At 41.1% G+C, this 18,588-nt stretch overlaps 1 protein-coding gene across 1 annotated transcript in view; it reads right to left on the bottom strand.

Annotated features, from left to right (window-relative positions):
* The window catches only part of ERCC6 (ERCC excision repair 6, chromatin remodeling factor), a 1,256,800-nt gene that overhangs the window by 867,845 nt on the left and 370,367 nt on the right, over positions 1-18,588 (bottom strand). The window contains exon 8 of the mRNA XM_044056771.1: positions 17,486-17,614. Coding sequence (XP_043912706.1) covers positions 17,486-17,614 — 129 coding nt within the window. The remainder of the gene's footprint in view (positions 1-17,485; positions 17,615-18,588) is intronic.

Consider the following 18,588-nt stretch of genomic DNA (forward strand, 5'->3'; position numbering starts at 1 on the left):
CTGACTAATCTCAACAAAACTGAACTAAGCATAATGGAAGCTTGTTATAACAGAATTGCCCACTTTGCTGCAAATTGCTCATATACAGCTCATTACTGTACTGCTTTGAGCCAGCTCCACTGGCTTGAACTGCCCAGCCTCCTAACCTACAATCAGCTCTTCCTCTGTCATTCTATCTATTACCTCCTCAATACGTGTCCTGCCCTCAGAAACCTAGTACATCATCACTCAGCCAAAAGGCCTCTTAGATCATCAAGCAAACTACTACTAGAAGTCACCAACAGCTACAATAGCTTTGGAGGCACACTATATAGTAGTTCAGTAGCTAAAAAATGGAACTCTCTCCCCACTAGCATACAAAACACATCGTACAAAGCCTCCTTTAAAAACCTCATTAGGCAATGTCTCACTCAAAGTTGGCAGTGCTATGACTGCTCGCCAGGCTAGTGAAAGCAGATAAGGTACACATACTAAACCTACAGTACTTGAGAATAGCCTTCACTCTTACTCACAAACACTGGCTAATGTACAATGTATGTACTGTACCTGTGTACTATGTATGTATTCTACTTATGATCCAAATTTCAGCTGTACATCACAAATCTATTAATTACCTTTATTTTTAAATTAATATTTTCTTGTTTGTTCTCTCCACTGTAACTGCTGATGTGCTGCATACCACTGTAAAAACATGTCTATTGTAATTTGTGTGTATACTGATCATGTCTAAATATCTAAATGTATCTGTAATTTTTCTATGTGGAGCTTTTCTCCCCGGGCCTCTGCTAAAAAAGGGCCTTTTCAGCTTCAGTCAGACACCCCCAATTAACAAATGTAAAATAAAAAAATAAATAAATAAAATAAAAATAAAATAAAATAAATTTAAGACAACTTTCAGGGTTGTCATTATACCAGCTGTAGAAATCTTCAGATGCTGCTTACCTACACAGCAATCACACTTGTTCATGGACTTTGGAGAACAAGACATAATATGGTTCTATTGATAATTATTTGAAGAAAACTAATTTTTGCCAAAAGGGATGAAAAACTGTACTGAAATTACAAATGATCACAGCATGATGACCTACAAAGTTATATTTTCTGTGGTATAACTGAGGGGACAAGTGGTTCTCTGAAGACAAGAACTAAGCACCATGAAGAACAAAGTGGGACACAGAAAGGTGTCTCAATGAAGAATGTATCAAAACAGCAGCTACCGCTACTAAATTTCTGGTAAGAAAATGGGACACAGAAGGTAGGTAAATCTAAATCTTATGATATACAATAGCACTCCTCAAAGAAATGTGTGTGTGTATGTATGTTTATGGAAACATATATGTATGTGCATATAGATACACACACACATATGTGTATATATATATATATATATATATATATATATATATATATATATATATATATATATATACACACACACACACACACACACACACACACACACACACACACACACACACACACACACACACACACACACACACACGCAGTAGTGTGGTGTGGTGGTAGTTCTTACCAAACAGAAGAGTACAGGTGAAACAAATATTTGCAAAATAGTGGTGTGAGCTCTGTCTACACGAGTAAATAATAGTGTACATAGCATTTATGACAGTGGAGTAAAGAAACATTTGTAAACAGAGTGACATTTCTCTAACTGTAAGTACTTTATTAAGTTGGACCTATTGCATTAACTCATTATCACTTAGTCAACATGGAATATCATACCTCTGGAAGTTAGTTGCTATTTAAAAGGTGCAAACAGCAGCAAATGTAGCAAAGTCTTCTTTACCATTCATAGTTTTTACACCAATACTATAATACTTTATAATGCAGAATAATCCAGAAAGATATTTTTCAATAGGTTTTTATAAACTTTGCATATCTTAGAAACTGTACAAACTAAACAATAAGTACCAACAGCATATTGCTGAGGAAACGAGCATTTAAGTGATGGGGAAAAAAAGAAGTTATGTACACGCCATACTGTTCCATCTCAGTTGTCCATCTTCATTTATCCTTGACCAAAGGGGTTTGGTTCTGAGAATATGAACCATTTCGGCCCTTTCTACAGCTTGCACAGGCCAAAAACTCTTGAGCTTTAACCCTACTAGCAATGCATCTCTCTTAGTTACCACAGATTGAACTTGCGGATTTACATATTACAGCTAAACAGACATAAGAACAGAAGGCCTGATGAAAAGCATACCTGTTACATAAAACTAGTCAAACATGGAGGTATGCATTCCATCCGTTCCACCACAGGACATTAGAAAGGCTGGGGGAAAGATGGAGGGAAGTCAAGGATAAATGAAGATGAACAACTCAGATGGAAAGTTATGGTGAGTACATAACTTCTTTATCTGAAGTTGTCAATCTTCCTTTTTTCCTTGACCAATGGGACACAGTCCCCAGCTACCTCAGTCTTTAAGTGGACTCAAGGGAGGACATTCCAGAGTACCACTTAACCAAAGGATGCTCTTCCCCTGGAGACCAGGTCCAATTTGCAATGAGTAATAAAGTTATGAGGGGAAGCCTAAGTTGCTGCTGCACAAATGTCATCCATTGAAGCTCAAGACTGAAAAACTGCTGATGTAGCCATACATCTTGTAAAGCCTTTACCAGTCTAGGCAAATCAATTTTCTTTTTGTCATAAATAATGGATATACAATCTTTTAGCCAACTGGCCAAGGTTACTTTGCTGACTGGTTTGTCAATTTTAGAACTTGAGAAGGAAACAAACAATTGGTCTGATTTTTGAATATTTTTTGCTCTTTATTATGTGCAGGTAAAAACATAACTGTCTGTGAACATCCAGTAAATGAAGTGCTTATTCTCCTTTATTAAAAAAATTGGGAAAAATACTGGAAGATTAATAGCCTGATTAATATTAGTGTCTGATACTACCTTAGGAAGAAAAGAGGGATTCGTCTTTAAGCCAACCCTATCATTATGAAAAATCAAGTATGGTGGCTTGCAAGATAAAGCTTGGATTTCTGAAATCCTGCCTGAAGTTATTGCTACAAGGAATAAGGTTTTCCAAGATATTTATTTAAGGTCACATTTGGCAGAAGGTTCAAAGGAAGGCTGAACTATGGACGGTAACACTAGAGTAAGATCCCAGGAAGGAACAGGATCCTTGAAAGGGAATTTCAACAAAAGAGTTCCTTTTAAAAATGCTTTGCATTACTTATAAGAAGCTAGGGAATTATCCCAAAACCATTATGAAAGTTCGAAATTGGCGCCAGCTGAATTTTAACAGTAGAAGGACAGGTTCCTGCATCAAAAAGAGAAGATAAGAATTCTAAAATCTTTTCAATGGGCAATATTCCTTTCGCAGGACCAAAAGAAAAATCTCTTCAATTTACTCGTACAGAGTTTACGGGTGGATGGTTTATAACAGGCTAGTAAAATTCTGCGTACTGAAGAAGGAAGGTTAACTTGCCTGGCAATTAACGGAACTGGAGGAACCATGCTGTCAGCCTGAGGTTCTGGAGATTTGGGTGAATCAACTTCTCTGGATGAGAGAGGAGGTCTGGAGTTGGATCCAGAGTCCAGGGTTCTTTTATCAGGTTAAGGCCAGAGAAAGGGGAACCATATTTGCCGAGGCCAGTAAGGGGCAGTGAGGATTACTCTGCGCTTCAACCATAGGGCTTTCTGAAGAAACTTCGGGATTAAGAGAAATGGGGGGAGTTGTATACAGAAGTCCGGGAGGCCAGTTGTGTAAAATAGCATTCCCTGGGTGACTCCCTGGTAAGAAGATTAGGAAGAAGTAGTTGCTGCACTTGTTCAGGGGTGAGGCGAAGAGGTCGCAGCAAGGCTGGTCCAACTGGCAAATTTCCGTAACTCTTGGATTGAGGGACCACTTGTGAGATATAAACCTGCTCAGTTTGTCTGCTGTCACACTGGAGCTCCCTGGAATATGCGATGCTATCAGAAATCGGTTGGAAGAAATTGCCCACTTCCACACCCTTAGTGCTTCTCGACATAGAGGGTAAGACTTGGTTCCTTTGTTTGTTGACATGTTCTCTGAATCGCAGTAGTTCCTAGAGGGAGAACAGTTTGAAAGTCTTGCAGCACTAAAAGCACTGCTCTCATTTCTAGGATGTTGATATGCAAACTGGCCTCGATGGGAGATCACGTAAGCTTGGACAGTCTTGCCCAGATAATGCCCCCCAACCCATCTGGGAGGCATTCGTGATCACTTTGGCCTTGGGCTGCTGTGGGACAAAGAATGCCCTCCGAGTCCATCCACCAAGCTAGATCTTTTCTGCAAAGATTGGTAATTAAAATCTGGTCCGACACAGGCTGAAGTATTGACCACTAAGATCCAAACAGCCACCGAAGAATTCACATATGAAATCTTGCCAGGAGAACTAGAGTTATTGTCGCCGCCACTGAACCTATGGCTTGTAATAATAGACGGGCAGGTACTTTCTTGCTGTGTTGTATCTTTCGAACTTATTCCCTGATTTTTTTGTAATCTCGCTAATGGATGGGAAGCTACAAAATTTCTCATACTTAGCATTGCTTCTATGAACTCTAAACTCTGAGCTGGAATCAGTTGAGATTTTTCGTAATTCACAGTAATTCCTAGGTTGGAACAAGTCTGTAGAATGTAATCTCTTGCTAGTATCAACAGATGCCTGGTCAGAGTGGTAATAAGTCAGTCATCCAAATATGGAAACACCCAGAATCCTTCCAGTCTCTAGTGAGCTGCTACTACTGCCATGCATTTGGTGAGCACCATGGGGGCTGTAGTGACACCAAAGGGCAGAACTCCGAACTGATAGTGACTGTCTCCCAGCCTGAAGAGGAGAAACCTTCTGGAGCGCTTGCCCATTTTTATGTGGTAATGCACATCCTGAACCAGTCGTCCATCTCCAAAGAAGGCAGAATGGACTGTACCGTGACCATCTGGAATTTTGTTTGTCGAACAGATCTGTTCAATAAGCTGAGATCCAAAATTGGTCTCCAGTCCCCTGTCTTTTTTTGGCAGTAAAAAGAATCTTGAGTAAGTTCTGGACTCTTAACTGGTCTGGGTGGGATTTCTTGGATGACTCTCTTTCTAGCATCTTTGGATCTCTAGGGCTGCTGGTTCCCTCTGACTGGGTGGAACATTGGAGATTCTTTCGGAAACAGGAGGGGGAAGAGAAAAAGGTATGACATAGCCTATGTATAGGATCCTCTGCACCCAAGAATCTGAAGTGATTTCTAGCCACGTGTTTAGATGCAGGGATAAACATTCCCTGACTGCCACCAGAGGAAAGCAATCAGGCTTCCATTCAGGAATGTTGATAGGTTTTTTTTGGAAAAGGAATCTCTGAAACCCTGATTTTGCGGGCCACCTCTGCTGCATGGGTGGTGTCCTCCATTAGAGTTCTGCCCTCTGTCCCTACAGAAAATTTCACCACATGTGTCTTGAAGAGGACCTCTGGATTTTTTGAACCACATTTTTCCACCCACTCTCTAATTCCTGGAAATGGGTCTTTGAGGAGCGGAAAAACATACACCCACAGCCGAAAGGGTTTTTCCATCTTTCTCACAGCTGGATATTGTTTCTCTAAGCTTTAGGCCAAGTAAGGACAATCTGTCAAAAGGTAAATTGACAAAGGAAGACTTAAACAGCTCCGCAAAGTCACAAAGTCGCTTCCAAGTGTGTCTCCTTATGGATAGGCTTGAACATGATGCTCTGGTAATCCCTTTAGCTGCATGTGCAGTGAGCCACATGGATGAATTAGAAACAAACTCCATGGTAACTGAGAGGCAAATTTGTCTTGTACCTCCTCAGAGATGGCTTCAGCCAGGGTATCTGGGAGCTCCTTGATCGGATCACTTTGAAGCCTGGTGAAATGTGCCAGAAAATTCAAAGACCGTAAAGCGAATGTTGATGACGGGTAAATCCGCTTGCCAAACCTATCCATCAATCGAGACTCTCTGTTGGGTGGATGGATAGAGGAACTTTCCTCAGCCAGTTCCTTCGTGGCCACCACTAGGACCATGGCATCTACTGCTAAACCTTTTGCCCAAACCTGGTTATCTTCAGGAGGGGATAACATTTTGGCTAGCCTCCTAGGGATAGGCTCAATGCAATTGGGTGCCTTCCATGCTCACTGAGCAATCAACTGGATAAGTTAATCAGCGGGCAGAGTCACCCAAGAAGCAGATGGGCAAGTGTGAAAAACCTGCAGGTATACTGATTCCTCAGGAGTAGGGTTTTGGGATTTCCAATCACCCATCTGTTTTAAAATTTCCAGGATGTCTCCAAACAAGGCATCATCAGGGGTGAACTAGGGGACCCTTCCTCTTTATCAAAATCAGTATCTTTGGTGATGGATTCCTGCAGGGAATCTAAGTCCTTTCTCTTGCACTTTTTCTTCAGAGGAATCTCATCAGGGGAGTCGTCTGGTGAGGTATCAGAAGAAGACAGACTCTGAATCTGAGTCTCCTGAGGTTTTAGCACTCTCTGCCCTAGTGGAGGAGCAGGTTGGATAACTGGACTTGACGAAGGAACATGCTTTGAGGAAGAAGAGGTCAAGTGAGTGGCTGAGGCAGCCAAGGCCCTCTCCATAGACTCAAAGGCTGACCCTGCCTAAGAGGGAGAGAAATGAGATATGCTGCCTTGGAGCCATAGTCAATCCCTGCTCTGACAAAACTGCCTCCGAGACAGAAGTCAGTGCCAAACTAATCCTACCTGAAGCCCCAAGGTGCAGGGATGGCTCCAAAAAAATTGGAGTTGACTCCTGCCCCTTGGGGCCGACTGGGTAGCTACCGCCTTGGGAGGTCTCCGGATCCAACAGAGCCAAAGAACTCAGAGCTTGAATCTCTGCCAAAGTAGCAGAGACTGTTGGAACCGATGCAGCTGACTCCAGACAACTCAAAGCTGAAATCTACAAGGCCTCAGAGGAAGTTAGAGGAGGACTAATTAATTGGGTGACAGAATGTTTGGCATCTGAAGGGGTCGGAGCCAAGGGAGCAGTTGAAATTCCTCCTGTCCATAACATTTTCTCCACCAGTCTCTCCACGTCAGTCCCTTTGAGGCTTTTGGTGGAACGAATTGAGGACACAGAAGGAGACTTGGGTCTATGCAAAAATACCTCAGGTAATTCCCCAGTAAAGGGATCATTAGATGGGGAATATTGACATCTAGGTGTTTGCCAAGTACTAGGCACTAAATCAGTCAGCACCAAAGCAGTGCTCGGAGCTTGGATCTGTAGAACTGAGCTAGCAGTTTGAATCTGCAACAATGGTTTATAAGCCGTAGAGGGGGTGTGGGTGCAGACATCACCAGCATCAACATCCATCAGAGCTGAGAAACTTTTTGGCACCGAAGTATTCACTTTTTTGACAGTCGCCACTGGAGAAGATGGCATAGACATGCTTCTTTTCTTGGTCTTCCAAGAGGAAGAGGTGGAAGGCAACAACATATTACTACTTTTACTTTTAACAGCAGATATGGCCTCACTGAAGGCAGTTGGAATTAAACCTTTTAAGATCAGTTTACTTTTTCTCTCCAATAAAGTGTACGGAAAAGAGAAAAATACCAACAATGGTTAATTACCAACTATGCAAGTAAGAAGAAAGGGGTAGAGAAAAACAATAGAAGTAAACTTAGAACTAAAACTTGGTGAGAAAAGTCTAAGCCAGTAAATAATTTCACTTAGCTTGAGAGAGAAGGCAAACGCGTCTGAACAGGAAAGTGGCAAATGAGATCTGAGGTAACTAGGAGGGATGCGTTGTGGGTAGGGTTGAAGCTCAAGAGTTTTTGGTCTGCGCAAGCTGTGGAAACAGCCAAGACGGTTCCGAGAATTGGAACCAAACCCATTGGTCAAGGATAAAATGAAGTTAGACAACTTCAGATTTCATTTTTTGAGTGCTTGTTCATAGAAACATTATGCTTACTTGCATAATTAATAGTCTAACACTGAATATCTCTACACAACTTACAGTACAAGTATCATTGACAATTTCTCCATCTTCATCTATGGTTTCAGCTGATGTGATGTGATAGTTAGCAGGTCATCTGATTCAATTTCATACCATCTTGTCCTTCTATCACTAATACAATAACACTACATTACATGTTGAGAACAGTAGCAAATTTCTCTCTTTCCAAGGTATTCCATACTATGCTCAGTTACAACATAGCTCACTCTGTTAAGAAAATATGAATAAATAGTGACAAAACAGTGGTTAATATCTTCACTGTAATGCATACTAGGATTAGCAATTTAGTGAAATTTTGCTTCTTGCACTTTACCCTTTTAAATGCTACCTGGTAAGTCTCTTAGTTAAGGAATCCAGCAACAGAAAATGCCATAACACCAAAAGGAGGTATAGATGGGTAAAAGGAAGTGTACATGAAAGGAGCAATGGATGTGAAGGAGTGAAGAAAAGATAGCTACACGGTTGCATTGGTAAGATCGGGTTTCTTTAGTGACTTGTCTGCAACACAGAAAGCGGTCTGAGAAAAACCCTGGCAAGCAATATTTGTACTATGTAGAAAGCGACTGGGAGTCCACAGCAGGCCACTGGGAGACTCAATAAACTATGGTGAAGAAAGACCTTGGATAAGAAAATTATTTCTACCAGAGGAATCCAGAGAAACAGAAACAGAATGATAGCAAAAGAGACCTTTTCCAACAGTACAAGAGTCAGACAAAGGTATTAGCTGAATATTTAATTGAACTACAAGATTTTGTTTTGTTTTGTTTGGAAGTTTGACAGGGGACTGGCACCACTGCCACTAAATGTGAAGGTGAACTGCAAACACTGCCTCTAAATTGGGCACCTGGATTGCAGGATGACACCAAGTGCAAATAAGTTTGTTTCAATAAATAGCTTACCAAGTAAAACCTGGCTTAAAGAGCATAAAGGGAATAAACACTGCTGTCCTAGGTAAGAGCTGTAAACCCCCACAGGCCCTTGTCTCCCCCACTCTCATTGTTAACCAAAGCCTTCCACTACCACTTTCTCTTCAAGTGCCCTTGACACAAAGTATTATTTTTCAGGGTCTACGTCATACGAGTGAATCGCACAAACTGCGAACGCTCATAATATTGAACGCACCAGACCTTGAACTTCCTACTGTGGGGGGTTGCACACCCAACACCCCCCGCTAAATATATATTTCAACTCCGAGATCACACTACAGTGAGGAAAGGGCAAATATCCCATTCTTCACTGTACCGCTATCTCAGAAAAAGCAATTTGAGGTCCGGTACGTTCGATATTATGAGTGTTCGCAATTTGTGCGATTCGCTCATATGATATAGACCCTTATTTTCACACACACACACACACACACACACACACACACACACACACACACACACACACACACACACACACAGTGGGTGGCCTCAAGTAGTTTCATGAAGACAAGTATCATACAACTTGCTATATAACAATGCAAATAATGAATATTCTCTTATCAGCTAAACAACAGTGCATAAATATAATAAATAAATAGCCACAAGAACTTAAAGGTAAATAAATCAAGTTTACTTAAACAAAAGAAAATAGTGCAGGTATATTTATTATTTATTTATTTGCAGTTTGATTACCGGGGAAGTCCACTGGGCTGAAGTGACCCATTTTCAGTGGAGGCCCGGGGAGAAAAGCTCCAAGATGCATTACACAATTTAGATACAAGTGATAGTTGATATTAAAGATAATATTATGTAGAATAGTTACTCATAAATGCATTCAATATCATGCATAGTTAACAAATTCATTAAGCTTGAAGGTAGGGATCATACAGTTTCACTTGAGGAAAACAGATGTGTTAGGTGTGGAAACAGTTTACATACAAACCTTTTAAGAAAATGTAAATACACTTTACATACACACATCAACAGTAGAATGCTATTTACAATATTTACAAGGTTGGGCTGTGTTAGGGTAGCTATAGAAGTTGTTGAGAGCTTAGAGAGAAGCAACAGAAATTGTTGAGAGCTTAGATAGGCTCACAGGAAGATAACTATGAGAGTTGCAGAGCTTGGGAACCAGAGAGCGAACACCCTTTGATTAGGTTGGGTGAAGGTAGGTACATTTCCATTTAGTGGACAGGTGTTTGAATATTTGGGTTTTGAAGTTTTCTGAGTTTGGTATGGTGTGGAGGGAAGGGAATTCCATTTTTTGCCTAGTGAGAAAGATAGGAGAAGTTGGCCAGCAGGGTGTTTAGGTTTATGGATAGTAATTAAGTTCTGATTTTCAGATCTGACAGCTCTGATGGGTGTATAAGGGGGAAGGATGTTAGTTAGAGTGGGACATTTTGTACATAGAGTAAAATATACAGTATATAGTATGGTGGCACATGGAAATCAACTAAAAGACAACAAAAATAGACAGGATGCAAACAGGGGAAAAAAAACTAAACTCTACAAGTTCCCTCGATACTTTACTACACAAATACCTACCCTATGTAAATTCATAGCTAGTACTCTCAGATGGTTCCACATAAACAAAACAGCATCAAGATCTCATTGCTTTCTAACAACTTCTACTTGTACAGTTACATAAAAAAATATTTTTCCTGAGCCTCCAATGTCAGTGACATCATTTTGTTGCTAAGAAAACAAATAGTAAAAACATTTTTGCACTCATTACAGCAACCACTGAATACCGTTGATACACATCCATGTTTGCTTTCCTTGCAGCTTGAATCCCTCCTTTCCTTGAAGGTTGAATCCCTCTTCTGTTTTACTGAGACAGCAATTACATCTCACTTGTCTCATCTTCGCTTTGTTACATTAACAAGAGAAGCTAGCATTTCTAGACATTCAGCACATTTCAAATACACTCGCTGTTCTTTGATATTCAGAAAGACAAAGTGCTCATTCCTAGCTATGATAACAATAAGAGTCAAAAAAAGAAAAATATATTTTTAACTGTTTCATTTATCCTGGCATTACCCCTGGCTTGACAGGAAGAAACAGCATTATTTACTCTTGTATATAACAAACTGTACTATTTTTTTATAAAGACTCATGGACTCAGCTGCATTACGGTGGGCATTTTGGCACAATTACTAACTCTAAAGTCCAGTCAAAGTAACATATGTTCCCAAAGAGAAAGAAAAAAGGGGGGGCAGTTGTGTGCTGGAAATGTTTTTGTACACCTGTATCTGGATAGATGTATCAAGATGACCACAGCATAGCAGTTACTACAGACCATACCAACAGCAATGGAAGGTATTGTCACAGTAGCAAAGTCGATGGCCACTCCCAAGGAGACTGATATTGTTAAAACAGCTGACTTGGCAGGAGGACCATAAAGACTTGCCTTAACACTATCACCCTAAAGTCACTGTTGTATTAGTATTCATATCATATGGGAAATGGACTTCCACAGCACCCACAAAACAAAAAGGGGGCATCCAGCCTGATTCCTCAAAGAATACCCCTGAAGATTGTTGTCCAAACTTCACTTTATCCTAGGGCTTTACATCCAATTTACAAACAGTGCAAAATGTATGGACCGATAATCACGTGGTCACCTTAAGGCATGGGCTGAGACTTGTCTAAAAAAGGCATCAGATGTGGAAGCTGTTCTAGTACAATACATCTTTACCGGCTCCTCCATAGACATGTCTTTCTTTTCACAGCAGAAGAAAAGACAGTTTTGGTGACCAGTTTGCTATTCTTTTTCCTCTTCAACAGCTGCAAATAACTGGTCCATTTCTGTGATGGGTTTCATCATATCCAATAGTACAGCAACTGTCTGTGGACATCCAAAATATGTAGTATCCCTTCTTCTTTGCATTGGGGTTTGGAAAAGAATATTTGAAGCTGGAATGTAATGTTGTGTGTCAGGTATGCAACCACTTTTGACATAAGTGCAGGATGCATCCTGAGGTTCACTACCAAAGTGGAAGACTCTGGACATCTGTTTTGCCATCAAGCCTTCCAACTCCAAAATCCTAGCAACAAGGATAACCAGTCCAACGAATAAAGGATTCACTGCAACCAAAATAATCACAAGTCCACAGTAGCTCAGTGCATCCAACAAGGTTTCAGGCATAGAAATTCAAGCTCTCATGTAGGTAAAAATCTTCTTTAATAAAACACCAGAATAACCACAGGATAAGCGCTGTCGCAACAATGCTTCCTCAGATTTTAACACAGAAAAATAAGAGTAACCATCCTAGTATTTATTTGTATGTGATTGGCTTAATGTTTCCTTAAATACTAAGATGGTTACTCTTATCTTCTGTATTAGGATCTGAGGAAGCATTGTTGTGAAAGCACTTATCCTGTGGTTATCCTTGTGTTTTATTAAAGAAGATTTTTACCTACATGAGAGCTTGAATTTCTATGCCTGAAACCTTGTTGGATGCAGTGAACTCCAAAATCCTCTTTGTTGATGTAATCACCACCAGAAGATGGTCTTCCAGGACACAAACTTGAGCAGTACAGACACCAAAACCTCAAGGAAGACCAGGGTCAGCTGTTCTAAGATGAAACTCAGATGCCAAGGTGAAAGAATAGCTAGTTATGAATAGAGGTTTTTGTGGTGATCAGGTAAAAGGATCACCACAGCCAGTCATACCTTTGTCCAGACATAAAACATTAAAAAAAAAAGTATTTTTTCAGGGGTAAGTTCTTCTGCATTCCACTACTTATACATACTAACTCCATGGTTGCAAAACTGTGTAGAGAAAAACAAGCTATTAATGCTAATACCTGAACAGGTTGACGGCTCAACTTTGGGTAATTGACTGTAATGCCTAAATGGTTGCATAGCTGGAGTAAGGTATCCCTGGCCGCGATTAACAATGCTCTTGTGGGGGCAGTAAGGAGCCAATCATCCTGGTAAGTGAAGACCTGGAATCCCTGCAGCTGAAGCCCGGATGCAACCACTGGCTATGCACTTGGTGAACACTCAAGCAGCTGTGGGGAGTATAAACAGCAAGGTCCTGAATTAGTAGTGACTGGCCCTCAGCTGGAAGCACAAAAACCTCCCAAAATTACTGTATCTTTATATGATGGTAGGCATCCTTGAAATCTGTGAAGCACATCCAGTCATCCTTCTTCAGGAGAGGAAAATGGACTGCAGCATGCCCATCTGGAATTTGGTCTGCTTCACAAATTGATTCAGTTTGCTTAAATCCAAAATAGGTCCTTGCACTTCTTTTGTACCAAAAAGAATCTCAAACAGACCCCAGACCCTTGCTGGTGTGGTGGGACTTCTTGGATGACTTGGGTTTGTGAGCAGCTTTTGAATCTGTACTGCTGCTTGCCATCTCTGATGGGTGGAATGTCTGGGAAATGCTTGTAATGAATGTTTGGAACCTTTAAAATGTGAAAAGAATAGCCTCTGGATATGACTCTTAACACCCCTACATTCGAGGTGATGGCCTCCCAAGCTTTTGTGTGAAGAGCCAAGCAACCTCAGACTGCCTCTGGAGTAGGCAGTCAGGCAACCCTTCAGGTGTCACTGAAAGGGCCCCTGTCGGAGAAAGCCCCATAGAAACCATGATTCTGCAGACTGTCTCTGCCCCATGGCCAGCATCCATTATGATTCCCTCTGTCCTCAGGAGGAACACTCTGAAAAAGTATCCTGAGAAGACTGTTGCGACTTTGTGAAAAAGAGTTGTCTACCCCCCTCTGATTCCTCAAAAAGGTTCATTGAGGGGTGGCATAATCCACTCCAATGGTGGACAGTATCTTCCTGTCTTGTCCACTCCTAGTTAGAGTACCTTTATCTTTCAGCTTGAATAAGGAGCAATAATCAAATGGGGCACTGGTGTGACAGATGATTTAAAACAATTCACAAAGTTACATAAGTGCATTCGAGAATGGTGCCACATGGCAATGCCAGAGCCAGCCAATTGGGATGCTACATTAACTACATTTGAAATGAGCTTCATACAAACATTGGCAACAGAAAGCATAGTAGATATGTGAGTCTCAAGCATCTTCTGGCACTAGGGCACCCAAAAGTCATGGGATCTTTGGGTCCAGCAAACCCGAGGATCTTTTCTGATCCCCTTAGAAGAGTTAGAATCCTGCGAACAGTGCTTTTCAGACCGACCTTCAGAGCCAACAGAGAAGATGATGAGCGGCTGGAGGGAAGAATCCCCTTGAGAACCAACTTGAGCTGATGTTCATTAATCACCCTGGATCCAAATCCCTCAAAGACAGAACATGCAGAGTCCAGGTGCGATGCCCCCAAGCAGTGCACACCCTTGTCATGCGTGTCCTTGCCCGTAGGCAACACATTTATTAAAACCCTTGTCCATAACAGAACAAAATTCCAGAAAAATAACTACATTAACTATTGATAATACTATAACAATACTAAACCTATTGGTAAAAACACTGTTTCTAGACAAGTACAAAGAACACACCAATACAAAAAAATACAACCCCACCAAAAGGCGGGAAGCCTATCTACAAAAACACTATCCTACAGAACTACCTACCTGTCTACCTATCACACATAGCCCTAACTAAACTAATGCTAGGAAAAGGGTAAGGGATGCAAACATTTAGTACAAAAAGCATGCTAATCAAGTTCCCATAAAAGATGCATCAAGAGGACCAGAGACCGAGCTGCTGAAAGGAATGGCAGCAAACTAGATCTGAAGAGTAGGATGAGCAGCAGGGGGTTGTGGGTAAGGAAGGCGGTGCCTGGCAAGTTCAAAGTCTGAAGGAATTGGCCAGTGTCAGATCTGATAATGCACAGGTTGAATCCAGAAGTAGAAGACATCGGATTTTTTTTTTAATTTCCTAAACAGTATAAGTTATGAGTAACTTTCTAAAAAAGACTACGAGTCTGCCAAACCACAAAACTGTTTTTTCAAGTACCATGTGATGCACAGTGAAGATCTCTAGAAAGTTATTTAATGACAAAGATGCACAATATGGTACACTAGACAGGCCTCTCTCTCCAATGACTAACTTTGAATATTCATGCCTGATCCACAGTCTTAGTAATAAAATGGACTATTCTACATTCATTGAATCTTCTTCTAATCAAAAGAAACATCTATATTTATGGTGGTAAAAACTGTACTATGTCCCTCATGATGCATGCATCTGCAGTCATAACAAAATAGCCAACTAGGGATACAGCCAAGGAGGGAGGAAAAAAAAGTAGATTTGGTGTTTAGATCCCTGTTGCAGTACAAGCAGTGGCTCGATCTGGGGATCTGGAATATAGAGCAAAATTATAATGCTTGCAAATGTACGGAGGTCCAAGTAGCTGCCTCAATAATGTCTTGTAGCAGGCAGTCAGGCATGGGTAAATTTGAATGATTCCTGTAGTCTGTAATGCGCCAGATTGATGCCAGGCATTCAGGGCGCAGTAGATCTGCTAAAGGGCAAGCCCAAGAAAGGGCAATGCTCTGATCCTGCCTGATCCTGGTATCTTCTGCAATCTGAGGTATCTCAGATCAGTGTCGTCTGCGGGCAGGTATGCCTCCTGAGATCTAGATAGAGTTACCTTGCCCAGCATGGGAAAAGTTGAAAGTTGTTGTAGGGTCAGCATTTGAATTTTGGGACAATGATGTATGTATTTAAGGTGGACAGGTTGAGAATTGGTCTGAACCCCTCTTCCTTCTTTCCTTAGCTCTTGCCTTTGCTCTCTCTGTAATTCTCAAGCGAGGGTTTTTTGATTTGGAGGTAGATTTGGCATTCTTGCACTTTTTGACTGTGTGGAAGTGAAACCGTAACCTTGATCTATGGTTTATAAAATCCAAAATGTCTTTGTTTTGTAGTGCCAGTGCCAGTTCTTGAAAAATAAGGTTAACTTCCGCCCAGAGGAGCTGCTATTTGTTCCTGGCTCTGGATTGGAACCGCCTTGGAACCCCAGGAAAGGAATTTTAGAGCAGGCCAGTTTAACTTAAACCTTCTTGGCAGGCCAGTTCCTGCTAAACCTTTGGGGTTGAACCTGCAAGAAATCTTTTAACAACTTGAACAGATTTTGCCTTTACCTTGTACCACTTGGCTTTGTCTTAACCAGGCAAACTAGCTTTAACATGATCCGCAAAGCTAGGTAAACATAGTTGCTTCCTTATGTGCATGCCTTCTTTGGCCTGTGGTGTCTTATTTGTCAAGTAGCCTCCACTCACCAAGCTCATGAATGGTCATTAAGGATATGTTACAACCTGTTGTATTTTATTTACTCGTTTGGGTATTCTTAGATATCAAGATTTTTAGTTTTAGTTTTTTTTTAGTTAACTGGTCACATAACAGTTATTTGATCACTGAACTCTTTGGTTTAAAGCTCTAGAGAGAGAGTAGCTGTGAAGGTAGCTCTATCTAGCATCTAATCTACCCACCCTGCTCCCTTTCAGAAGGAATTTTAGGTTTTTAGCTGTGGCCGCTGCTAGACCTTGGGCCGTGAGATATAGTTTCTGGGTCTGCCTTGTAAAGGGTGGAAGGTGGTGATGGCACCCTGCAAAATAGTATCTGATGTCTCTGGGCTGGCAGGGGCTGGGTTTGGCAGGGGAGCCGGAGTAAACATCATTGACATCATTCCACCACAGAGAGAACAGGGAGGTATAGCTAAGGGCCTGTGCTGGAGGAGGTGAAAGGTCCAGGAAAGCAGAAGTCTGGAAGAAAAATCCTGTTGCCGCTGGAACTGTTCTGCCAGCATGCAAGCATTCCTCAAAGGAAAGGTTTCTGTGTGGAATGGGCTGTGGGGGATTTTCAGAATCATCATTCTTCAAAATTGAGAAGGGAGCCTCTGGCCTCTGGCTGGTGTAATGTCTGAATCATCAGCAATCATCAGAAGAAGACACTGGATTGGTTTCTGCCTCTCTTTATTTAGGGATGTGGGGTTTTTTACTGGAGTCTAGCTGCTTTGGCTGCTTTAGCCCCATGCTAAGGGCTGCTGGGGCCTAGCAGCACTGAGGCTGGGGTTGCAGACCACGCATGGGAGAGAGATATAAGTCTCAATCGGTAGTCGATAAGTCAACCAATCGGTCGATTCAATTTGGAGGCTTATGTAGCAGTAAGAATAGGTTCAGCTGTACTTTTGATCAGTTTTCTCTTTTCGGACCATCAGCAGACTCGCCGAATTCAACTGTTTTGGTGCGGCCCGCTTTTACCCGAAACCGCCGCGAAATCATGGTCTTTCTGGCTTGCCCTTATCTTGGATGCGAGGGGATATCGGAATCCACGACAAAATAAAAAACGAAAAAACAACCACTGTGTACCTTCGACCAACTTCTGCCCGTCGCCTAAGTTCACGACAGAAAGAGGCTGCGGCTGCTACGTGGGCTGCTGGGCCCTACAGCAGCAGTAAGAGAGTGGAAATTTTTTATGAGGTATTGTTTCACAGGTTAAACAATAACTAACTTTCTGACACATCGTTGAGGCAAGAAAGAGTCCCCAACGGTACTCAGCTATATCAAAACAGCTTCTATATAGCATTTGCTGAAAAAAAAAGTATAGTACGGTATCCAAAAGATGATAAAAAGGATCATTTAACTACATACTTGTATATTTTAATTACATACTTGTAGAGTTTTTTCCACAGGAAGCCAGGAACTCTGAACCCATCTTCAAATTCTGCATCACTTTCTTCAGAATCAGCTCCTGTTTCACGCCGTTCCCTTCTCTCCCTCTCTCTCTGTTTCTTCCACCTCCTAAAAAAAGATATTAAATGGTAAAAAAATATATATGTAGAACACAAGTAAAAAACAGTGTGTGGCCTATCTAGACTACCAAATTTAATACCTAACAGGTAAGCTACAGTTTTTTATTAACCATCAGCTATCAGTCCCACCTTTCAAATGAGACTGCCTTAGATGCATCTCACACATCCACACCTTCCCCTAAATAGCTTCTACAGGAATGCTGCTCCAGGTATGCACAACTCTCTCTCTATAAAGAGCTTCCTTAAATTACCTGCTATATCTCTATGTTCAAACTGTTCCTCATGCTTCTGTGCATCTCTTCTACTTTTTTTTTTTTTAATTCCCCTGAGATACAAAAATGTTTCAAATCTGTCTGCTCTCGTTCTTGTCTCTGCTAGCGTAGAAAAAGACAACTCTAACTACTGAGTAAGTACCAAATAATAGGCTGATCTTCAAAAGGGAATTCTGAAGTTGAAGATTTTGTGGTGTTTCAGGAAGGTGTCTTCTCTAGCTAATTCCAAAAAGTATAGCTTAACTAAGTATAACCTTAAGTACAATAAAGTTGATAAACTGTAGTCGAATTTGTAGCTTACTTCACATTTGTTATGGCTACAATAAAAGTGGAAAATTATTAGAAAAAACATTACAACAAAACTGCTGGATATTACAGTAAACATCATACCTCCAAGAACGACTAAGGAAGGATTAAATCGAGGGAAATGGTAAAGTAAATGTATGGGGTACAACCCCTGGAAACACTGAAGGACATGGCTCTGTCAGAGCTCAAAAAAGCTGCAAGAAATTTGCATGACTACAAGAAGAAATTAGATGAGAGGGCTGCTGTTTAACATCTCTGTGGTCGATCTGATTCCATCTTGGTGCTGCAGCTAAAAACTTAAGAAATGACAAATTAGTTTTTGGTCATGCATACAAAGAAGTTTTTGGCTGGCCATAATTTGGTCAAGTTGGTAAATGGAGTACAA

Source organism: Protopterus annectens, chromosome 14.part0, assembly GCF_019279795.1.
Source record: "Protopterus annectens isolate FY-2018-M chromosome 14.part0, PAN1.0, whole genome shotgun sequence".
Lineage (NCBI taxonomy): Eukaryota > Metazoa > Chordata > Ceratodontiformes > Protopteridae > Protopterus > Protopterus annectens.